Genomic DNA, 26,595 nt, shown 5'->3' with positions numbered 1-26,595 from the left:
TTTGAACAAATCTTTTGGACCAACCATGATGAAAAACCTTAGATTTTTTCCAGATAACTACAGTAAGCATCTTCTTCCTTCCTCTGACTTCTTCAAAGTTTATTGCAGGGCAATACATAAAACTTGTAGGCAATTAAATGACTCTATAGGGAACAACTATAATTGCCCAGTCATTTATTGCACTAATACAATTGAAAGGGATCAATATGTGACACAGCTCTGTGCATGATCTTGTTATCCATGTTCCTTTTAAAAATAGCCACTTAAGGCAAGTAACCTAACAAAATCTTGCTTTTGTTTAAAAAGAGGCTATGAGGATAAAATGCCAGAAAATGCAAGTCCATTACTGAGGAATAATGTACAAAGAGGGAACGTGGGTAAAGTGTTATACAGGATGGTAGGAAACTAGTGTCTGAATTCACTGCATTTGGTAATAATTCTCTCCCAAATCTCTCTTAAAATACTGTATTGTTTGATGATTATTTCCACCAGGAATTTTTTCTTGTTAGTTATAGGTACTGGACATATCATATGTTCTCAGCTAAATATATTCAGTAAAGGGAATCTGGTCCTGTTAGTTTATGAACTGCTGGAAAGAATTCTCTGAAGCACAAATGCTAAACAAAATGAAAAACTATGACTGTATGTATTTAAAATTTGTAGGATTGAAATAACACTGAACAAATACCACCAATATTCATGGAGTATTTTTTTTCCGGGGGCCAAAATCATTCCAAATTATATATTGAAATTTCTTCACCTGCCTCGCTAATGAAACACAAGGACCACTGAAAACAATAGAGTAATACCAATGAATGTTTGGAATAGGAAGTAAAGAAAACTGAATCCAATGGGACCTGGAGGAAAGAAGGAAATTTGAAATCTAGAACTTAATGAATTAAGTTGCACTTTTGCTAGAATATCAGTGCTAAACTTTTCTATGACTAGGAAAAAGTTACCTGGGGCCATTAATAAATGATTAGAGCATAAACATTCTTTATGCAAAAAAAAATGGAAGAGAAAGGGCACTCATTATTTATATTTTAAATTTCTTAAGTCAGGATAAAATCAACAAAATTTCCTTAATATTTCTAAATTATTATTGAATATGCAGAAATTCCCTTTGTAATCTATTCTTTACATGTAGATGGTAGTATAACATACCAACTGGAGTATTAGACCAAAAGATCAAAAAATTCTCTTGCCAGTTTATTGTCTTCTACAATGGGGTTACCTGGGTTACCTGCATGTTCAAATCTGTCTCCCATTTGCACTGGGTTTTCTCCAGAACTGTATTAGACTTTTCATTTTTAATACATATTACAGGCAAATATTTCCATACTTCACACATCTGGATAATTGCTTTCTTGACTTCCTGTGCTGGGGATTGAGACATTTTCTTTTAGTTTGAACTACCTTGACTTTAGTTTGTAAAAACTTTAGGGAAAAAATCTCCCATTATAGCTTCCGCATTTTCCATTCCCCACACACACTCCCCTTCCCTCATCCCATACATATCTACATATCCTGATGTTTTCCCCAAATAAACCACACTATTCAGGGATGTAATTCAGTTCATGTCTTGGAACAGAACAAAAGACAAGTATTTCCCCAGGCATGCAATCAATCTTACAACCTTTCCTAGCTTCTTTAAAAAAACATATTTGTACAATGCTATATTCTAGCTAAAAATATCTATAGTTACTTTGTGCAGGTGTTTTGTAGATGAAACTTCAAATGCTACCCTTCTGTACATACAACATCATTTGGAGGCTAAGTTCAGCTACATAGAATGGTGGAAATTTTCCTATGTGTCTTTATTTATTAATTAATTAACTAATTAATTAATTAATTAATTTATTTATTTATTTATGTCTGTCTCATTCTTTAATATATTACTTACTGATAATCATTTGGAATATCACCAATTAGCTTTTGGTTCATTATCACCTGTAGTGGAGTAGAAAAGTCCTCCTTCAGGAGGTGGGGTTTGAGCTAGGTCTTGAAGAGAACCAGGAAAATTAAGAGAGAAATGTGGGGAGGCAGAATATTGCAGTAATGAGGAATAGACAGCTCAAAGGCATGAAGAATAGAGACAAAGTGTTCAAGGGACTGTAAGTAGGCCAGTGTAGTTGGACCTTAGAGTAATGGAGGAGAATAAAGACTAAGAGGCCTGAGGCAGCCAGGTGGCACAGTAGATAGAGCACCAGCCTTGAAGTCAGGAGAACCTGAGTTCAATCTGGTCTCAGACACTTAGCACTTCCTAGCTGTGTGACTCTGGGCAAGTCATTTAACACCAGTTGCCTCAGGAAAAAAAAAGAGGCCTGGAAAAGAAGGAACAGATTATGAAGAACTTAAAATACCAAAAAGAGGAGAGGTAATAAGAAGTCACTGAAATTCACTGTCACCACTTAGAAAGAAGTTAAAGAACCAAAATATATAGTCAGAAGTATGTTTGAGGGAGAGAAACTCCAAAAGAAAACCTTGTTACTCTCAATAACAAGTCATTTGATTGAAAGTTGGCAAATACTACAAAAGGATTCAATTTTATGAACTAATAAACAAGATCCAATAAAATTAAGGCATTAGTTCAAGATCACAAAAGTTCTTGGTGATGAAGAAAATAATAGAAAACATCCCTGATAATAATTTTAATAATATAATCTAAGTATAGAATTGTGTAGCTTCTTCACCAAAATCTGAAGTTTGGCTAAGTCAACACAGACTCTATAGGACTATATGAGATATCTGAGGTCACTTAATTCAACCTGTCCTTGAATAAGAAAAGTATTCCATCATATACACAAGTAATCATCCAGCAATTGCTCGAAGATCTGGATAACAGGGGAATCAACTACCTCCTGATGTACCTTGTTCTATTTTTGGAGAGCTTTAATTGTTGGGAAGTTGTTTGTTTTTTTCCCCCATCAAGCTGAAACCTTTCCTTTTATAAATAATTTACACCTATTACACCAAGTTTTGCTATCTAGGGACTGAGAAGTAGGAGTCTTTTTTTTTTTTTAATTGAGATTGTCACAAATTTTATTTTTCCCCAACTAATAATATTTTGGTTTTTTTTAAGCAATTACATGTAAATATAGTTTTAAACATTTACTTGTATAAGATTTTAATTTTCTTTTTTTTCCTCTTCCCCGCCCTTCCCCTCACGAGACAGCAAACAATATGTTATAGGTTATTCATGTACAATCATTTTAAACATATTTCCACATTAGTCATATTGTGAAAGAAGAATCGGAACAAAAGGTGAAAACTATAAGAAAGAGAAAAACAACAAAAGAAGGAAATAGTATATTTCAGTCTACATTCAGACTCCATAGTTCTTTCTCTGGATGTGGATGGCACTTTACATCATGAATTTTTAAGAACTGTCTTGGATGAGGCATCTAGGTAATGCAGTGGACAGAGCACCAGCCCTGAAGTCAGGAGGACCTGAGTTCAAATCTAGTCTTAACACTTCCTAATTGTGTGACCCTGGGGAAGTCACTTAACCCCAATTGTCTCAGGGAGAAAAAAGAACTGTCTTGGATCATTTTATTACTGAGTAGAGAAAAACCTGTCAAAGTTGATCATCTCATTATAATGTTCTCCTGCCTAATGCTCTCTTTACTCGGCATCAGTTCACATAAGTTTTTCCAGGTTTTCCTGAAACTTGACTGAACAATACAAAGCTAATACTCCTTTAAACCCTCAAATGCTTGAAGAAAGTAATTATGTCTATTCTTAGCTCCTTCGCAAAAAAAAAAAAAAAAAAAAAATCCTGATTTAGAATGAAATTGAACTTTTTTTGTCATTGGAGTCACCTTCTTGGCTTCCTGCTTTATCAAAGTTGTTCCTAAGATATGCCATCCAGAAATGAATACAATACTTTTAATGCAGTTAAGCATAATAGTAGAATTCCTTAAGCTTGGATGCTATGGCCTTAATTTAACATTATATTAGCATATTATCAGCATTTCTAACTATTTCATCATACAACTGACTCTTTAAGCTAGCATTTTTTTATAGTAAAGTCATTACATTTTTAAAAAGATGAACCATTGAATGCCCAAAACTCTTTTGTATTATAATTGCAAAATTAATATTTTAAACCCAATTGTAAGAAGCAGCTAGATAGCTAAATGGATAGAGTGCTGGACCTCTAAGAATCAATAACTTCTCAGGTCAAGTCCAGCCTTAGATACTTTCTTGCTATATGATCCTAGGATCATATAATATGTTTAATTATATCACTTGATATCACTTAATATATTTGCCTCAATTTTCTCATATGTAAAGATAATAGCGCCTACCCCTCAGGGTTATTATATATATATATATATATATATATATAAATAAATTATATGTATATACATATATATATATATATATTCACATATACATACATACATACTTACACAGTTTATATACAAAGAACTTTAGGTCCAAAAATGAGTATAGATATATCTTTATATGGCTTTACAAACTTAAAGATTGAAATAGGGAACTGGACCTTTGAGCTCACTAGTATATGGAACTTCCCAGTGAAGAAAATTCTTTTACCAAAGTTGTCATTGTTGTTCATTTGTTCAATTGTTTCTGATTATTCATGACTGCAAAAATCAGAATATATCAGCCATTCTATCTTCCACTATCTTGTGAAGTCTCTCCAAGTTCATATTCATTGCTCCATGACACTCCTCTGATGTTCCCTTCTCCTTGTGCCTTCAATCTTTCCCAATAATAGGATCTTTTCCATGAGTACTTCTTTCCATTATATAGCCAAAGTATTTCAGCTTCAACTTCAGTACTCGCCCTTACAGTAAACAGTTTAATTTGATCTCAAAAACAAAAAGTCTTGTCCAAAACCCCCCTACCAAAATTTGAAAGCATTAATAATTCTGTGGTGGTTAACTATCTTTGTTATCCTACTTCTCACAGTCACAAATTACTATTAAAAATTTTTTATTGTTTTGACTATGTAGACCTTTGCTGGCAAGATGATGCCACTGATTTTTTGAAGTATAAGATTATTTGGGGGTATAGACTTAATGGTGGTAGTCACATAGAAATATTTGGAGCCACTTTTCAGGAATGAAGAATGACTTGCTCAGATATTCAAATGTCTTTTTAATTTTTTTGAAATTTCTTATTAAATTTCTTTAAATTATTTAAATTTTTAAATTTAAATTTAAATTTAAATTATTTAAATTATTTAAATTATTTAAATTTCTTTATTAAATTTCTTATAAAATTTGAAATTTCTTATTAAAGTTTTTTTATTTTCAAAACATATGCTTGGATAATTTTTCAACATTGATCCTTGCAAAACCTTATGTTCCAATCCCCCCTTCTCCTCACCCCTACTCTAAATGATAAGTAATCCAATATATGTTAAACATGGTAAAATATATGTTAAATCTATTATATGCATATATATTTATACAATTATCTTATTGCCACAAGAAAAATCAGATCAAAAAGGGAAAAACGAGAAAGAACATAAAATGCAAGTAAACAACAAAAAAGAGTGAAGATGCTATGTTGTGGTTTATACTCAGTTCTCAGAGTCCTCTCTCTGAGTGTAGATGGCTCTTTTCATCACAAGATCATTGGAACTAGCTTAAATCATCTCAGTTTTGAAAATAGCCATTTCCACCAAATTGATCATCTTATAATCTTGTTTTTAATGATCTCCTGGTTCTGCTCATTTCACTCAGCATCAGTTCATGTAAGTTGCTCTAGGCCTCTCTGAAATCATCCTGCTGATTGTTTCTTATAGATCAATAACATTCATATGCCATAAGTTATTCAAGCAATCTCCAACTGATGGGCATCCACTCAGTCTCCAGTTTCTAGCCGCTACAAAAAGGGCTGCCACAAACATTTTTTGTACATGAGGGTCCCTTTCCCTCCTTTAAGATCTCTTTGGGATATAAGCCCAGTAGAAATACTGTTGGGTCAAAGGATATGTACATTTTGATAGCCCTTTGGCCACAGTTCCAAATTGTTCTCCAGAATGGCTAGATCAGTACACAACTCTACCAACAATATATTAGCGTCCCTGTTTTCCCATATCCCCTCCAGCATTCATTGTTATTTTTTCCTGTCATCTTAGCCAATCTGAGAAGTGTGTAGCAATACCTCAGAGTTGTCTTAATCTGCACTTCTCTGATCAATAGAGATTTAGAGCGTATTTTCATATGACTAGAAATGGCTTCAATCTCTTCATCTGAAAATTATTTATATCCTTTGACTATCAATTGGAGAATGGCTTGCGATATTCAGATGTCTTGAGAGAACATTGCAGCATTCTGATTGAAATATTTTTCCCTTTTCTGTAGTTTCTAGGATATAGATTCAATTTTCCAAACCTTTCTTTTCACTCAATTATTTCAGTTCACTGGTAGAGGCTAAGGAGTTGGAATATTTCTTGTTCCCCATTGCCATTTCCATATTCTCCCTCTTCCTCCATCACTTTGTAATCTTTTTTTCTTTAGGATTCATGCTCTTTATGTCTACCACCCAATAAAAATCCTGGTAGCTATTGTTTACAGACCCCCAATTTTCGCCATTTCCTTCCTCACTGAATTTGTTTCCTGGCTTAGATTTTTTTTCCTCTCCTCTCCAATTCCTGTCTTCATACTAGGCAAATTCAACATACATATTGATTCTCCCTCAAATTCCATGACCACTCAGTTCCTTGACCTACATCTCCTACTTCTCCCTCATCTCAGCTACAAGAAGACCCTTAATCTTATCACCCATAAATGTACTGATTTTCTATGTTCAAGAATTTTGAAATCTTTTTATTCAACCATAATCTATTGGCTTTACACCTCTCCCTCTTTCTTCCCTTATACTTCTTCCTTCCCTACTCTTCATTTTCATCTTCAATTCCTTGATCCTCAATTTTTGTCCTAGGCCATCTTTCCTACACTAGTCACTCTTCTACCCAGTTTCAATCTTTGGTGAACCAATTCAACTTTATATTATCCTCCCTTCTTGAGACTCTAGGCTCCTTATCATATCACATCACCTATTATGCCCAGTCATATCTCAACTTTGGATCACTTCCATCATTCATTACCTAAATACACTTGAAAAAGATAAATAATGTCTTCATTTCACATCAAGGAATTAGTTTGCATTCTTGCAGAATTTATAATCCCTATTACAAAAGAAGAATAATTAATGTGTCTAGATCATAGGATCATAGGATCTGGAGCTGAAAGAAATAATAGAGAACATCTAATTCAACAATTTCATTTTACAGAGGAAGAAACTGAGACCTAAAGAGATGAAGTGATTTCTCTAGAGTCATTCAAATGAGTAATAGAGCCAGAATTTGTAATGTTCTGATTGGTTTCTTTTGTAATAGGGATTATAAATTCTGCAAGAATGCAAACTAATTCCTTGATGTGAAATGAAGACATTATTTATCTTTTTCAAGTGAAGAAAGAACAAATTTTAACTTTTGGCCCTCATCAAGGAATTCTCTTTTCCATGTTGGCCACCCGCTTCCCTGTCAACCCCAAAAATTCTACCACATAATCGTGTACTTGATGCAAATAAGAACTTCATTTTGCTCTTCTACATTTCTCTCCTTTTTTGATAAATGATTTATAGTAACTTTAATATTAGAATAATTATGACCAATGGAATTTATTTTGCAGTTATTGTATAGATGAATTCTACACGTGAAATATCAAGGTTCTTCAGGCTTTCTTGGTTTCCATCAGAATCCTTCCTCTTCACTAATGGTCTTCCATTATTACACTGTGTATTCAGTTCTGTTTTTTTCCACTTTGTAGCATTTTCATAAAGTTTTTTTTTACATATTTATTTATATTCTTTATATACTAATGTATCTTAATTGCATTAATGTTTTATGTTATATAAATAAAGGAGAATTTATTTAATTATTCCCCACTTTTAGTGTTAGATTTTTAAGTAGTTTCCTTTCCCTCCTTATTAAGAAAAATGTTACTATAAAAATCTTGGAATTGATAGCCCTTTTACAAAATAACTGTACTTTGAAGTTATATTCCAAACAAATGATTGGATCAATATAGACATCACGTAACCTAGATAACCATAAATCAGTCACAGAATCTGTCTGCACTTCCATTTCCTCATCTGTAAATCCAGGGGGATTAGGTTAAATAGACTTTGAGGTCTCTTTGAGATCTCTTATATGATCCAACTTCTAGATTACTCTCTAAAATGCTACTAAATTTCAGTTTCATCAGAAACAAAGATGTACTTGCTTTTTTGTTATCTTTCCAAGAACAAAAATTTGAAAAGTGTCATCTACAATAAGATGACCTATTCTTATTTCTTATCCCTAAACCTGGAGCTCATTTGTTGCCTCTCATATTTTAAATTTTCACATTTATCAGTCGCAGTCAGTAACTTTTATTGCCAAAAACAAAAAATTGGAAACAATAAATCTTAGCTATATCAATCCTTTTAATAGCACAACTTTCTAGGGGTCCTGAGGGTTGGGTAACAAGAAGCAGCATACTAGGATAATGACTGGTTTGTTTTTTTTCCAGAGATTGTTTTTATGTTAATAAATTTCTAATTTAAATATGGCTTTAGTATTGATCAAAAACAGGGATTTGCATGTTAGACTATACTTATTATATTGTTCTCTTGTTTACTGGATAAGTAAACCTTTTGATCACCCATAGATAAAAATATTTAAATATAGAATCTAAAATAAATTAAACTGTGGTCTCTTGGATACCAGTTATATCTAAAATGTCAGGTTTTTTTTTGTTTGTTTGTTTTTTTGTTTTTTTGTTTTGTTTTGTTTTGTTTTTCCTAGACTGATAAAACTTGCAAAAGCTATTTAGGCTTACTCTGTTTAAGTCTCTGAACTTCTGATCCAGATGGCTCTAAGTGGCCAAAATTTAATTGATCAGTAAAATTAATAGTTCCCTTTCTAAAATTAAAACCAGAAATTCACCAATAAGTTCTAATTTGAACAATAGATTTAAAGAGAATATAGGCAATTGCTGATAAAACTATCCCATATAGAATTTGCTGACTTTTTCAATGTTATTTATTAATCAGAAAAGAAGAATGAAGTTATATATTTTTCTTATTTATTAGATTCCAAAATGTAAATGTGTATGTGCTGCTATCAGTGAAAATTTATATTGGTCTTCTCTTCCTTTCAGCTTCATTTAATGTGATCATGATTCCTAATGGCTCCGAAGACCCTAACCGAAATCCACTTGAATGATTTTGTTTTATTCTTATTCTCCGAGAATTCTGAGTTGAAGGAAATACTCTGAAAGACTTAGAGCAGATGTCCAATGCTATCTCAATATGAAAAGGATGCACTCTGGTAAAGAAAATATCCTTTTGTTAATGTTAATCCAATTTTAGTGTCATTCCCTCTCCCTCTTCTGTTGAAGTGAAAGAAGGAGGTCAGGAAGAGTCAGAAGTTATTCACACCAGTTGTTCCTAAATTTATCTGTTCATTAAACTGATTTGACAAGAAAAAAAAAAGATATCCTCAATGAATAGCTACTTATGTTACTTCTATTTCCATTTTTCATATTAAAAAAAAAAAAGGTGAAACAAAACTTACCAGAATGAATAGGGAAATCAATGCTATTTTAAATCAGAGATCAATGAAATGGTGTTTCTTTCCTAACTATTATTTGCAGGCATTCATGCAAGAAATGACAAAAAAAATATTGTGTGAATTATATTGTCCTGTAATACACATGAAAATACTGAACAATGGACCACCTGGAGGAATTATGTGTTCAACAGTAGTCTCTAAATACTATTTTGAAAAAGAATTACTTATACATTCATCAAAATTATTGAAATGTGCTCACCCTAGAGAAAATTATTGATGGGGAATTAAATTACCCATTAAGAAATGTCAGTAGTGGAAGAGATCTACCTGGAGAGAAGATTCATCAAGGCCCATCCTTTTTTGGATGGTAAATCCACTTTCAAGTTTCATATATGTACAGCAGGGACCATATGGTTTAAATGATAAAATAACACAATTTTTTTTTATTTGGTTTGATTAGACTGTACACAGTATAATTGGAAAATTCCTATAGATGAAGAGTTTATTGTTTTACTCTTAAAAATGAAACCTTAAGTATCTTTTTCTTACAAAATCAAATAATTCTTAGGCAATAGATTCTTTTAAGAGGACTTCAATCAGTATGATAAGTTAAAAATACACACACAACTTACAAATTTTAATAAAAAAGCTTTTTGTTATTGTATGTTGAACACGATAGGTTTATAAACAATAAGCTATAAGAGTTCCAAGATTTTAGCTGAAGAGTAACATCACAATATGACTGAAATTAGCTTTCAGATTTCTTGGGCTAATTGTACATTTATAAGAATAAGATGAGTAATGGGAGAAACTGTCATACTTAGATGTTTAAAGTAAAAAGAACAAAGGTTTTATGTTTAGAGTGTTTATGTACATAAATGTATACTACATGAGGTTATAAAACATAGAAATTCAGACCACTACTTAGTAATTCAACTTTAAATTGATATCCAAACTAATCCAAAATTAGATGGAATTCATATATGACAAATTTAGCTCAAAGCTTTTTGGACACTGCTTTCATAAGTGTGAAAAACTATTCAGAATTTCTTCAGTTCTCAAAATTAGAAGCCAGTTTTATAATGGTAGCCAGAACATTAAACATAAGCACGATTAAATATAAATCCTGTATTGCAGACAAAAGTATAGGAAGATATGTAGTCTGTTAAGTTAAGACAATATATATTGACTGAGTCTTGTATCAAATACTATACTAAGCACTGGTAATACAAATACAATCAGAAGAAAGACAGTCCCGACTTTGATGGAGCTTACATTCAAATGGAAGAATACAACACATAAAAAGAAGCTAAAAAGCAATGGGGGAGGTATGGGAAAGAAAAAAGTCTGAAAGTCAGGAGCCATGAGATTGACAAAGGAAGAAAGTTAGTGAATGATCTGCACAGGTGGAAGGCTTCCCTATGCTAATGAACAATGGACCCATACAAGGACCAAAGTAAGCATGTAATCTAAATATCACTGATATAGAAAAAATATTGCTCAAGCAAAATAATACTAATTATAGTCATTTGTTCATCAAGTTGCTAAGGGAACTACTTATAAGGTGCAATGTACTTTTTTAAATTTTTAAAAAATGCATTTATTATCAGATGATGGCATCTATCATTTACCTTTTGTTGATATCGTTTAATAAATATAGAAATATCTAATACCAAAATCCCCTTTCTTAAATGAAAACAATAAAAATGGAATAAATAAATTTGAAAATGAAACAATTATCCTTTTTGTTTTAACATACAGCTTTTCCATGGCAGGAAACTGGACCCAAATGCCTTAATATATGGGTCACTTGAGTCTTTATCTTAAAATACTAATTTCTCTAGAACTATATTTCCATTTCACTAAACTTTTTCCAATCTAGGAAAAAAATATTTCTAAATACAGTGTAAAGTATTAAGCACTCAAACCACAATTGTTTCTTTTGTAATATTTATATACATTCTCTTGTATAATTAATAGACAAAGCAGATAATTTTAGGAAAAACATAAACTTTTCAGATTACTTAAAAAAAAACCTTGTTTCCCATCATGCAAGAATTATTGAGCATTATGTAAATTATTTAATCTTTCTGGACCATAATTTTATTACTAGTAAAATGAGGGTTGTACTCTATATGCTGTAAGAACATTTCCAATTAGAATATTCTGTGAATTTATGAATTAAAAGGAAAGGTTTCCATTGGGTATTGGGAGGTGGAAAATAAGTATTCATTTAAAACCAGAGCATTTTCTGAGAAACTAGAATTTAGAGTTTATACTCAGAAATTTGGGTTTTAGTAGAAATAATTTAGAAAATAAAACTGCTAGAAGTAAAGAGAATTATTCCATGAAATATAAGTCATAAGAATCATTCATTTATATGGCAAAAGATTGTTTTATTACATAAGATGTTATCAGTAGGCTAAGCCAAAGAAATATCTATTTTCTTTTGCTATTTAGTTTTAAAAATAAGTAAGAGACCATGAAATCAAAAACAGGATAAAACTGTTCATTGGTTAGAACTTCTCACTTTTTTACTACTAAATTGTTGCCAGTTTTTCATTTGAGAGTAGTGTACATGAAATACATTCTCAAAATTGATCCTATGTGAAAAAGATAGAATTTTAGAATAATGTTATTTTAAAATGCAAATTTGATTTTAACCACTTATATCAAAGTAAATGAATCATATTTATAAAAGCATTTTGTGAGGCAGAATTAAGAATATAATGCTTACTTGTGGCCCAGCTCATGAGCAATTGTAAATGCCAGATTGAGACCATTGTCTTCTGCAAGCACACATTTCCTCTTAGCACTGCATACACCTCCCAAATAAGCAATACCTAAAGGGAACAAAAAAACATTGAGAGCACATGCACTTCAGAATTTGTAAGATACTTCCTCCCATAATTGCAGTGAAAATTGTCTAAAAGACAATGAAATCAATAACTGTACATGTAATTAAGGTTACCAAAAAAACTGAATAAATGTTTACAATACAGTTGAATTATGGTAAACAAAAAAAATAGCTCAACATATGTTTATTTTGAATTTATGTTTGTATCATGCTAAAGAATGGAGTAGATACCTATCATTTCTAGTGTTTAAAACCATAGATGATGATGTAGGCCATGGAAGTATATTCCTAGAGGATAGTAAGGGGAAAAAGAGGGAAAAGAATGCCTGGAAACTTCGGTAACTTGAAATATGATAGTTGAAAGAAAAGAAGGTCCTGCTTTCAAAAATTTGAAAAGTTATAACAAAGAGGAGGAATTAGATTTATTCTACCTTGACCCAAGATGGCAGAATCAACACCTCAGAGCAGAAGTTGCAAAGAGACCAATTTAAATTCTATGTAGGGAAAAACTTCATAACAATTAGAACTTTCCCAAAGTGGTAGATGAAAGAATCTGCATCATTCTTTTAAGAATGAGAAAAAGTCAAAAGGAAAAGACAGATTAGTTCATTTCAAAGTTAAAAAGTACAGTGATAGAATTCTGGGTTCTAAGGGAAAATTTGTCACCTTAATTTCCTTTACAGATTCAATCTTTTCCTCCTAATAATCATGGGTGTAAGCAATTTTCATTCTAGTATAGTTCATTCTCTTTTCTCCTCTTGTTTGGCAATTTCATCATCTGCCATAAGTTTAATTATCGCTTTATTATAAATATATACATATATACGTTTATATATATATACATATATACACAAATACACATATATACATATATGCATGTTTGTGTGTGTGTCTTGGCTTGTTGGTTGTAGTCCTTTGTTCTTGAAGAAGACCAAAATAATATCAGTATGTTAGAATCAAGTTAGTATGTCCAACTGTGGCTCATTCAACCAATATGAGCTTGGAATGCTCTGCCATGGATTGGACACAAATAATCAATATGAACATTTGTGGTAGTTTCTCTAACTTTGTGTATCTTGCATTTCTGCTGAACTAATTTAATTCTGCTTTGTTCATGGATTATAGCACCTTCTCATTCTATACTGGCTTATCTTGTGCCAGTGTTTCCTATTTTATTCAATCACTTCAAAAGTTCTTAAGAAAGAGCTTGAAAGTGTTCTTGCATTTCTGTTTTCTGACCACTTTGTGAGTACTTGCCCTGAGTGAGTCCTCCATAAAATAGTTTTTTTGGCAAATGCACATTTGACATTTGCACAATGTGGCCCACCTATTGGGTTGTGTTCTCTATAGTAGAGTATGAATGTTTGGCAATTTAATTTGAAAAAAGATTTCAGTGAGTAGTATCATACTTCCAGGTGATCTTCTTATCTTCCTAAGAATTCAAATGGAAGTGATTCAATTTCCTGCCATGGTGCTGGTATACTGTTCAGGTTTCACAGGCATACAAAAATAAAGTCAACACAATAGATATGTAGGCCTTCAGTTTGCTAGTCAATTTTATACCTTTCTTCTTCCACACTTTCCTTTTGATGAGAGTTAGGGAAGGGGGAACCCCTTTTGGATCAGCACAAAGATAGTAACTTGATGGTGCAGTATAAGGTTCTTACTAGGTGCTGTCAGAACTTAACAATTCTCTAGCTCAGGGTTCACACCTTTAGTTTACACCTTTAAAGGAGTTTACACCTTTGGAATACCCACAAGCCCATTCTCTGGGAGGATAAAAGGAGACAGAATTAAGGAAGAAGTGGATTTGAGATTCTCCCTTCACTCTGGCTGGAGGATCCAGAAGCCTCCCAAGAAACCTGCTCACAGAGAAAAGGATTTACAGAAAAGAAACCTCTTCCCAGAGAAGGATTATAATTGAGAGACAACAGAACATTCCATTTTGGCGCCCAATGTGGGGCAAGGACTTTTCCTTATCCTGACTCTGGCTGATTCTGAGCCCTTCAGAGGGAGCTAACCTGGACTTTACAGCACAGAGTCGCCTGTAAATGAATTTACAGGCCCGAAAACCTAGATTGATAAAAAGGGCTTATTGTAGGGATTTGGAAGTAAGATTTAGTTAGTAAAGTTGAGAGTAGAGATAAAAGGGCACCGGATTAGGTCCTGTGGGCAGAAACCCTTGATATGAGCAACATAAGGATGTCATACTTAGGACTTCTGCAAATGTGGACTCCAAAAGTTGACCTTTTTATAAGCTCTTGGTGATCTTGAAGGTTGGTGGAGTCCCAAGCTCTGGGTGGGCTTTCAGCCAGGGTCAGCATTGAATAGAATTCAATGGGTTTAAACTGTGGGGGTTGGGAAAATCCAAGTTAGCTCAGATCCAGTGGGGGATGGGGAAAACCCACTGACCAGGATTTGTAAATCAAAGATCAGCCATGGAGGGGAAGCTTTCTTAAAGGGACCTCAACCCCAATCATTTCCCCCCCAAAAAGGCTTAAATTCATTAAAAAAAAATTGGGGGCAGTGTCCCTCATTTGAATCAAGGTTGAAGATTTTCTCCAAAGATCTTCAGAGTAGCGGGGTCACCTCTTCTCTTTGGAGCCTCTTGGAGCCTTCTGACAATACATGTATCAACATCATTATCAATGTGAACATCCCCAGAAAATATACTGCCAAGGAAAGTGAAATTATCCACAAAATCAAAACTTCTACATTTGCTGTAACTGATGGTTCCACATATGGATGGTGTGTTGTTGGATGATGGAATACCTGTGTTTTCTTGGTGTTAACTGTTAGACCAAAATTAACACAAGCAGTAAAGAATTGATCAATTATCATGCTCCAATACTTCCTCTTCTTTAGTTTTGGTTTGTAGCCTTTTCAAGTTGAATAATTTACTATCAGTGTGATAGCTGACTGATGCCTTGTGTGTCCTTACTGAAGATATTTGACAACATGGCTGAAAACATCACACTCAAAAGCATTGGAACAAGCACAGTTTTGTTTCACTCCATTGGTGACTAGGAAAGTTTTCTTCTGTCCAGACAAGCATAACATCCTGAAACTGACATATTATACTGATAAACTTCTCTGGGCAACCACGTTTTGACATGATTTTCCATAAACCCACAAAAACTTTGGGCAAATGTATAAATGTTATATACAGAGTTCTGTTTTGCTCCTTTCTCCTGGAGTTATCAGGCAGCAAACACTGTTATCAACTCTTCCTTGACCCCCTTTGAAGCTATACTAGTTCTCAGGTAGATGAGACTTCTCCCAGGTGTAGGATCAACCTATTAAGGAAGACTGTCAAGAATATTGCCAGCAATGACTAAGAAAGAAACCTCTCTCTGATTGTCGCAAAACAGTCTGTTTCTTTTATTTCTATGGAGATGGACAATGCAGACATCCTTAAACATAACCTCCTCCTACTATAATAATGTGAAAAATTTTGGTCAGCTTTTGAATGAGCAATGGATGCCCACCTTGTAAATCTCAGCTGGAATAGAATCAGGACCAGGTGCTTTGTCACACAAAAATAGCCCAATGGCATTCAAAACTTTTCTTTACTTGGAACTTCAGTCATGGAGTGATTAATTTCAATGTGAGGTACACAGTCAGTGGCTTCAGAATTGACTGATGACAGTCTGTTGAGAACACTATGGAAGTCTTTAGCCAAGCTCTCCAAGATCATGTCCTTATCACACTTAAGTTTGGTTAAGCTTCAGTTTCTTAAGTAAAAACAATGTCTTACATTTTGGCATTAAGTAAATTTTTACCTTTTAAAAATTTTCTTAATCTCACAAAATGTTGCTATGCATACACACATACACACACACACACACACACACACACACACTTTTAAAAAAAATTCCCTCAAGAACAGTTTTAGTAGTTGGGAAGTTTATCTTTCCATTAAGCTAAATTTTACTTCTCTACTCAGAGCACCCACTTTTGCTTTCTGAGCCCAAGCAGAACAAATATAAGCACTTTTTCACATACTTGAAGATAACTATCAGCTTTCTCATTGAAGAATCCTCTTCTCTAGATTAGACATCTCTAGTATTTTCAACAAGTCTTGATAAGTCATGGTTATATGACATATTCCTCTAGATATGTATTGGATCAGGGGTTCTCAAATTACAGCTCGCATGCCCGATGCGGCCCCCTGAGGACATTTATGCGGGCCCGCCAAGTTATGGTAAATAGGCTGAGGGACAGAGACTGAGTATGAGCTTTTGTTTTTACTATAGTCCGGCCCTCCCACAGTCTGAGGGACAGTGAACTGGCTCCTTATTTAAAAAGTTTAAGGACCACTGTCTAGATTTTTTTTTCTTTTTAAAAATGATATGTTTATTTATTTATTTTTGTTAATTTTATAATTATAACTTTTATTTGATAGTACATATGCATAGGTAATTTTTTACAACATTATCCGTTGTATTCCCTTCTGTTCTGAATTTTTCTCCTCCTTCCCTCCACCCCCTCCCCTAGATGGCAGGCATTCCCATATATATTAAATATGTTATAGCATATCCTAGGTACAATATATATGTGCAGAACTGAATTTTGTTGTTATTGTTGCAAAGGAAGAATTGTATTTGGAAGGTAAAAATAATCTGGGGAGAAAAACAAAAAAAAATGCTAACAGTTTACACTCATGTCCCAGTGTTCCTTTTCTGGGTATAGCTGATTCTGTCCATCATTGATCAATTGGAATTGGATTAGTTCTTCTCTATGTTGAAGATATCCACTTCCATCAGAATACATCCTCATACAGTATCATTGTTGAAGTGTATACTGATCCCCTAGTTCTGCTCATTTCACTCAGCATCAGTTGATGTAAGTCTCTCCAAGCCTCTCTGTATTCCTCCTGTTGGTCATTTCTTACAGAACAATAATATTCCATAATATTCATATACCATAATTTACCCAACCATTTTCCAATTGATGGGCATCTTTTAGGTTCTTACTAAGTGCTAATGAGATAATGAGATATTAGGTTTTTACTAAGTGCTAAGTCAGTACTTAACAATTCTCTGGTTCCAGCCTTTACTGGGAGTTTAACCCCTTCAAAATCCTGGGGAGGAGCTTACATGCTTAGGAAGAGCAAGTTCATTGGTTGAAGTAATTTTTCCCAGAAGCCCTTGCGTTATCCCATGCCCATTCTCTGAGAGGAGATCTGCTGTGTCAACTCAAATCTCTCGGACAGATTCTTCTTCCTGTAGAGAGCCCTTGTCTCCAGATAGTTGCCGCCAACTCTGGTCCAGAGTAGAGAGTCTTCTTCCTCTGGAGAGCCACCTCAAGTCTGGCCCAGACAAGAGACTCTCTTTCTCTCAAGGGCCGCCCTCTTTTATCTTCCCAGTGAATAATATTTCTACCAAGGTTACTATCAATGGAAAAATGTTAGACTTGGAATGAAAATTTGTTGTTGAAATCCCATCAAATACCTATTATCCTTGTAACCATTAACGTGCGCGCCCACTCACACATACACACACACACTTCTGTAAAAACTTATTACATGATTGTATATTTATGAATGTATGTATATACACATGCATATACTTGCCCACATCTATAAACAGATATAGATAGATAGTAGGAGATAGTTCACTAAATTTGTTTAACATTTTTTGACTCTACTATAAAATCTTATACAGTGCTTCTCAGCTGTGGGGAAAAAATAAACGAGAGGACAAACCATTTTAATTGTACTTATTTTTTATAGCACCTTAGAATTTTTAAGCATTACTGCATATATTTTTATTTTCTTTATATCAAATCTGTAAGATGAGAATGGGCATGGGATAATTCAAGGGCTTCTGGGAAAAATTACTTCAACCAATGACTTGCTCCTCCTAAGCACACAAGCTCCTCCCCAGGATTTCAAAAGGGTTAAACTCCCAGTAAAGGCTGGAACTAGAGAATTGTTAAGTACCGACTTAGCACTTAGTAAGAACCTAATATCTCATTATCTCATTAGCACTAACAGGCATCCATACAAAAAGGGCTGCCACAAACATTTTGGCACATACAGGGCCCTTTTCCCTTCTTTAGTATTTCCTTGGGATATAAGCCCAGTAGTAGCACTGCTGGATCAAAGGGTACGCACATTTTGATAACTTTTGGGGCATAGTTACAAATTGCTCTCCAGAATGGCTGGATTCTTTCACAACTCCACCAACAACGTATTAGTGTCCCAGTTTTCCCACATCCCCTCCAACATTCATCATTATTTTTCCCTGTCATTCTAGCCAATCTGACAGGTGTGTAGTGGTATCTCAGAGTTGTCTTAATTTGCATTTCTCTGATCAATAGTGATTTGGAACACTCTTTCATATGAGTGGAAATAGTTTTAATTTCATCATCTGAAAATTGTCTGTTCATATCCTTTGACCATTTATCAATTGGAGAATGGCTTGATTTCTTATAAATTACAGTCAATTCTCTGTATAATTTGGAGATGAGGCCTTTATCAGAACCTTTAACTGTAAAAATGTTTGACCACTGTCTAGATTATTAACATCTCTTCTACAATGTGTCACCCAAAATTGAACATAATACTCCAGATACAGTATCACTTGAGGCTAGCAGGAATATCATGTCCTACATTCAATTCATATTCTTCTTTAAATGAAGATTTTTAAGATGCCCATTACATTTTTATTTTGGTTACTGTGTTATTCAGCTAACTCATTAAACTTACAGCTCTCTAAAGTTTAGAGTCTAAATCCCAGATATTTTAAACAGATACGGTTTCTCCCTGCTTTTCCCATTCTGTACTTGTAAAGTTAATTTTTTTCAACTTTTAACATGTTAAAAACTGAAATATTCATCTTTTTCCTTAAACCTTCTCCTCCTTTCAAATGCCCTAATTCTTTTGATGGCCCTGCCACTTTCAGGACCACCCAGATCGAAGACCTTAAATCATCATTATTTTTATTAAGAAATTCATACACTAAGTTCTTGGTCCCTTTATTTCTATCCAACCTCACTTCTAGAAATCTCCTCTTCCCTGGTGGAGTCTACAGCAAGTTAAATAACTTGATATTCAGATATCCTACTCAATATAAGTCGCTCATTGTAGCTTCCCAGGATCCATATATTGGTCTTTGTGGGAGGTACCAGGATCTAGAATACAAAACAATACTCTAGTGCACATACTCATACTTTTACTAAGTCCTAAAACTTTGATCAGGCCATGGTCTAATGGCTTTTTAGCAACCTTAAAGCGTGTTACTTGGCATAAATAAGCAGGACTAAGCATCTCAAATTCCTTCATACTCACTGATTCTCATAAACAGGCTATGAATGATAGAAATAGTGTATCTTCACTGAATTCTGCAGTTAACTTCTTTAATAATAATTAATAAGTTGTGTAAATTAAAATAACAATGATGTTTCTTTTTTTGCCCACTAAATTGCCAAAGATGATAGAAACTAGTGACAGTCAATATTAGACAAAGAAAATAGGCGCAAGATAATACATTAGTGGTAGAACTCATGAATTGGTCCATCTTTTATGAGAAATATTTGGAAGTTTTCTAGAAAATTAATTTATTCATGCCTTTTGATCCAGTGGAAATTATTAGGCCTTATATCCCCAAGGAGGTCAAAAACAGAGAAATAGTTCCCCTATAGACTAATATATTTGTAGTGTTATTTCTTATGCTAGCAAAACAATAACCCCAAACCCAAACAAATCCCCAAGTTAGAAATGGGAGAGATGATCTCTGCTTGTAAAATAGTTGAATAAATTATGAGCAACTAATATAATGGATTAATATTGTGATAAAAGAAATTATAAATATAAGAAATAAGAGATTGAAAATTTGTATGAATTGATATACATTTGTAAGGACATAATAAGGAGAACCAAGAGAACAGTATATAAATGAATCACAATACTATAAAGAATCAATGAAAAATCAGAATTTAGTTTGATATAATAACCAATGTGAATACCAGAGTCCTTTTGAGGAGAGGATTATAAGTGTAGAAATGCAGTATTCATTGACACATAAGGTCATTGTGTGGCTATATTCTGCTTTACTTTTACCTGTTGATTTTTTCAAATTTAAATATCTCCCTTGTGGTTTCTGTCTTCTGTCTGTTTTTGTTACAAGGGAGGAATCATGGGATGATGGGTCTAAAGCTGGAAAGGACCTTCGATAACATATAATCTAGTTCCTCTCATATCTTCGGTGGAGATATTGAGGTTCAAGGTCACAGAGATAGTGATAGAAGCAGGATTTAAGTCCAGGGCCTGTAACTCCAAAAGCTAGCAGTCTTTCCCTGGGGCAATTTGCATCTCTGTGGGTTTTCTGGGGGGAATTGGAAGAGAAGGAGATGGGGAAATGACAGGGATGTAAATAAAATAAGAAGGGAATGAAAAAAAAAACCCAAGCCATATGCTCAAACCTCCTTCCATACCCCCAAGCCAAGTTTCTCCCCTAACACCTAACACCAGTGTTATGGGTACACCCTGAAGCCTCTTAAATCGGCCCACAAAATCATAAGCAGCTGCACAGCCTCTGGGGCACAGCTGTTCCTACTTTCAACCAAGGCATCCCCAGACTCTAGCAGACTCTTCTCTCTTCCTCAGCTTCAATTTTCAATCAGTTGCCAAGTCCTGTTAAGTCTACCTCCATGATCTCTCCCAACTCAATCCCATTCATTCAATTCACAGCTCTAGTTCAGGCCCTTGTGAATCCCTACTGGGTTATAATAATGACAAGTAGGATGTATAAAGAATGTAATGTTCACAAAACATTTTCTATTAACTAATTCATGGGATCCTCAGGACAACCTTATAAAGAGCAGCTTTGTAGGGCAAAGGATAGCAGGCAGGAAGGCCCAAGTTCAAATCTACCCCAGATACATATTAGTTGTGTGATTCTGGACAAGTTCCTTAACTCAAAACAAAACAAAATAACCAGGGATAACAGTCCCCAGGATTGTTGTGTGGATCAAATGTAGGTATTGACTGCAAAGGATATAAACAGAGCCTGGCACAGAGTAAGTTCTATACAAATGTTAGTTATTATTATTATTATTATTCAATGATGCTTTTGGAATGATTACTCTCATTTAATAGATGAGGAAACTGGGGCTGAGAGCAATTTTCATGGTTTGCCCATGGTTACATAGCTATAAGTGTATTTTAGCAGGATTTTAATCCTGGTCTCTGCTGATTTCCAGTCTAGCACAATATATTGTACTGGTCCATCTTCTTGTCAGGGACCACTCCTGGCAAGCTCCTTAGAACAGATTCTCTTCCTTATCCTAGTATAATGCATGCTAGTAAAAAAAAAAATGCATATGGTTCTGATTAGTTTCCAGACCTGCAAGTCCATCATGTCCCTATTCAAAGTTCAGTGTTCCCCATGACCAAATATGAGTTCCATTGTTTAGACATTTCAGTCTTGTCTGACTCTTCATGATCCCCTCTTGGGGTTTTCTTGGCAAAGATACTAGAATGGTTTGATATTTCCTCTCCAGCTCATTTTACAGATGAGGAAACTGAGGCAAACAGGGTGACATGACTTGCCTGGGATCACATGACTATTAAGTTGTCTGAGGCCAGGTTTGAACTCAGGTTTTGTTGACTCCGGTCCCATTACACTCTCCACTGTGCCACCTAGCTGCTGCTATTAATTCCTTAGGCTGGCATTAAAAATACAAAGTGTAGTATGTAAATTACCAGACCTGAGGTCAGGGAGAACTGAGCTGAGATCCCATCAACAATGTGTCACTGAGCATGCCATAATACCTTCTTTCACCTTCCTTTCCTCATCTGTAAAATAGTGATATCATCTATTTCATAGGATTCTTATGAAGACCAAGTAAAATTTATATATATGTGTGTGTGTGTGTAATTTCACATATATGTGTGTGTACATATTTCAAAAACCTTAAAATGCAATTACCATTATCCTCATCATTATTAAAGACTTCAACAATTGGATTCTAACTTGAATTTAGGCTATTTTCTGTGACTTACTTTCTTAGTCTCAGCATTCTATCCAATCTGGCTTGCCAATTATTCCCCTACACTGATATGTTTTCTCTCCTAATTGTGCTATCTCCCATACCCATACTTTTTTCTCCTTAGCATAATTTTTAAAGGCTCTCTTTAGGTCCCACTTCTATTAACTTTTCCTGATTCTCCTTCCCTCCAACTGATAATGCAAACTCCCTCTTTGAATTTTCCTAACATGTTCCAGTTTGATCTCTCTCTTGTCCATAACATCAAGGATAAGGCAATTAGTGGGTTGGCTCAGGGAGTGCTAAGCCTGGAGTTAGAAAAACCTGAGTTCAAATTTAGCCTCAAATGCTTCCTACTTCTATGAGTCTGGATAAGTCAACTTAACTTCCTTTAATTCATTTAATAAACTCCTTATTAATCTTCAGGACAACCCTACAATAGCAAGCTAGCCGGCAGGAAGGCCTGAGTTCAGATCTACCCCAGAGGAAAGCTACTACTTCCCTTAATAGGAATAATAATGGTACCTAATCTATAGGGTTTTTAATGAGGATCAAATGAGCTAATATTTGTAAAATGCTTAGTACAGTGCCTGGCATATAGTAGGCTTCCTATAAATACATGTCATCCTTTTTACATAGATATCCCAAAATTTTTATTGCATGTTGAAGTTTTGGTACATTATTCTACACCAAGACTTTTGAAACACCCTGTATCTACCAGTGGATTATACTTATTTTTGTATAGCCTGTTAAAAAAAATGTAAATTCCTTCAGAACATGCTCATTTTTAGAACTTTGTAATCTGAGTTTCCAGTATATTGACCTATCTGATATTTGATGACAACTATTCCTTCTACAATGAAGGAGTTTGGGGTGTAGTATCCTGCAATCTGGAAAGTCCATGTAAAATTATTTGGCTTTCCCTTTATACTAGAGAAGTCTGATTTTTTTTTCTATTTTCTTTTATGGAGTATTTACATTACCTTATTGTAAAATGTGGGTACAATTCTCTCTCTCTCAATAAAACTTTAGTTATTCTTGAGTGTCTTAAAATTTTTTTATGTTGTGTAACTAGTCTTCACATAGTATCTGCAGATTACACAAATCTCACCCCAAATTCCCAGTTAATTTCTTATGCTGACCTGCAGTGTAGTGATACTGCAATAGAGAAAGTCATAATGGGAAAGAGAAAACTAGTGTTTATAAAAGGAATTGAAACTAGTTTGAAGAATCATGTTGCCTTTATATTAGAGATAAGAGGAGAATTGATTGAGTTATTCAGGCATAGAAACACATCCAAACCATCCTTTCTGCTTTTGAATTGCAATTTCACAACAGATGGAGCACTGGGCTTACAACCTGAAAGACTCATCTTCATGAGTTCAAGTTCAGTCTCCAACACTTACTAGCTAATGACCTTAGGCACAACTCCCTTAACTCTGTTTGACTTAATTCTTCAGATGTAAAATGAGCTGGAGAAGGAAATGACAAAGCATGGTGTTTTTCCAAGAAAACTCCAAATAGGGACATGGAGAGCACAACTGAAACACAAATTCCCAGTTATACAGAATTTTAAGATTTATAAGATATTTCCCTTCCCAGCAGCCCACTGAGGTAGATAATGCAGCTAATATCATCTCCATTTAAGAGATGAGGAAATTCAGGTCTTGACAAGATGTGACCTCATTATTATAGGGCTGATCACCAGTATCTACTACACTATGCTGACTTCCACTGATGATAGCAGTGTATTCATTATCAGAAAACTGGTTATTTCCATTAAATCAACCCTAATCTTCCTTTTCTTTCCATTATTAAAATAGTTTCATCCTTCCTCTCTGTCATTTCCATTAGCCCAGTACCAGTCTTTCATGTGGTCTTTTCTAAACAAGGACTCACTTTACCAACTCACATATGATCACTTACTCCATTTCATCATAACTTTATGGTGAGATTCTTTTCTGAGACTGACTCAAGTGATACTTGGCACATAAGGGCTAAGCATGAGAGCATGTGTCTATTTATATTTGGAAACATGCAATATGCTTGGCCACAGTTGAAGCATTTTTTTTAGTTATTTGGTCTCAAGATGGTTTTTTTGCACTTGGACATCATAGTCCAACAATGTAGAATATTAGAAGTAAAAAAAAAAAAAATTGACAAAGTACTGGATCTGGCATTTCAATGCTTTCAAGGTCATTAATCTGGTTTTGTTTAAAAACACTTTCTAGGTCACTGTTAAAAGACTAGTACTGACTAGGTGGAATTTATCTACATAGCTCTGATGGTATGCACACACATACTTTAGTACTCTACTTGCCCAACACATGGCTGTATATAGATGCAAAAATTGGGAGCAGTTAGAAATCCCATTACTGGCTGGAGAAATAGCCTTTTAATTACCATTTGAATGTGGGAAACTGAGGACTCAAAAAAGCTATGTGTATTGAATATGCTAACCAAAGTTCAGTGAATATGCTAATGCTGAACTAGCAGACCTTAAATGCCACATAAACACTTCCAATGTGCTTACAAAACAGAATGTCCTTAGTCACACACAGCCCACTAATTGTGGAGTATTGAATTTCTACCCTAATTAGTGTGTTATACAATGCCAGGGAAAAAGTGAAGCAGAGAGGTTCCCAATAATTGCATTTTAATTTTTTCAAGGTGTAGTTTTTTTTTTTGTTTGTTTTTTGTTTTTTGTTTTTTCTTCTGGAAGACAAAGGATCAGTTTATTTACAAGAAATGCTCCCACACAGAGGTGGATTAAGGTCTAACTGCTTTTAATGATTATAGTAAATCATGAGCAGCCCCACCATAAAAGTAGGACAAAAAAAAAAAAAAGCATCAAAGAAACTACCTCTCTGATTATCGAGGCACAAATGTACAAGTTTATGAGTAATAGCTACTGGAAATGCTTAAATGGGTAAAAAAAGTGAGGTTGGAAAAAAGTCCAGTTTGTCATAAAATGAAAAGCTTGTAGCGAATAAACAGTGAACTATAAAGCTTCCTAAGGAAAACAAATCTCACAATTATTTAATGTTTCATATGAAGAAACAGTGGTATATGGAAGGTTTCCTAGAAGAATTGAGGATATATCAAATTGCTGTATGCAGGAAAAGGCATTTGTTTGGAATTGTTCCTGTCCTGAATGTGAAGGCCAGAGATATCACAAAATTCTTGAATCTGGTTTTTAAAAGGGAGGGTTAGAAACCTGTTTTCATGATTTTTCTCCCTTCTAATGAACTTCTTACCCCCATATTCTGTTAATATTTACATTCAAGATGTGAAACCAAAGTTGTAATAAGTAAACTAAGATTATCTTCACAAAGACTTAGTCCCTGCCTTCAGTATATTTTTATCCTCCCATAACTTAAAATTCTGTGCATCCAAAACCATATTGATTTTATAATGATGACATTAGTTCCATGTGTTTAAGCAGATACTTGGAACAAAGAGGTTATGTAATTGAATAGCAATTAATTATCTCTAAAGAGTTCCAAAAATTTTACAAACCTTTGTATATACAAAGGAAGGTTAGCACTGGAAAGAAAAAAAAATTCGAATGAATAATGGCATTTATTAACCCACAAAATTCTGATGACCATACTGCAACATAAGCAGATGCATATTTGGGGATTTACTATATGGAGGACAGAGCATTACAATTAAGGATTTTCTTTCTCCGTTAACTTGTTTGCTTTGGCCATCAATTTAACCTTTGTATTTTTGACTGTTATTTTCCTCAACTCCATATCCCTGTCTCCCTTTATTTTGGCTCTTTTTCCCAATTTCACAGTAACTCTACACCATATCTTCAACATTTTTTCTGATGAGAAATCACTTCTAGTTACCTTGAAGTCTCATGATCACAGTCTGGGTAGTAGGGTTAGATGTTAAAAGTGATGTCACTAAGCAGGAAAATATAAGAACAACTGGTTTGTCATTTTTCCAATAAGCCTTTATGAGAGATTGGTGGGCAATTTCTCTTGATTGGGGACATTTGCTCAACTTATTCTCCATTTTCCTTGCTATCCTCCCTTAATATCCCAGCAAGATCACATTAAGTTACTACTATATTAATTTGCTTTTATTGACAACAGTATTATAACTGTATAGTTCTTTACTTCTGCGTTCATGTGTT

The 26,595-nt window shown here is 34.1% G+C and overlaps 1 protein-coding gene across 1 annotated transcript in view; it reads right to left on the bottom strand.

Annotated features, from left to right (window-relative positions):
- ADAMTS17 (ADAM metallopeptidase with thrombospondin type 1 motif 17) overlaps positions 1-26,595 on the bottom strand; it is a 451,660-nt gene that overhangs the window by 247,269 nt on the left and 177,796 nt on the right. Inside the window, 1 exon segment of the mRNA XM_074295031.1 lies at positions 12,336-12,441. Within this exon segment, the coding sequence (XP_074151132.1) occupies positions 12,336-12,441 (106 nt within the window).

Source organism: Sminthopsis crassicaudata, chromosome 2 (assembly GCF_048593235.1).
Source record: "Sminthopsis crassicaudata isolate SCR6 chromosome 2, ASM4859323v1, whole genome shotgun sequence".
Lineage (NCBI taxonomy): Eukaryota > Metazoa > Chordata > Mammalia > Dasyuromorphia > Dasyuridae > Sminthopsis > Sminthopsis crassicaudata.
The sequence above is the reverse complement of the archived record's forward strand: the minus strand, read 5'-3'. Positions and strand labels throughout refer to the sequence as shown.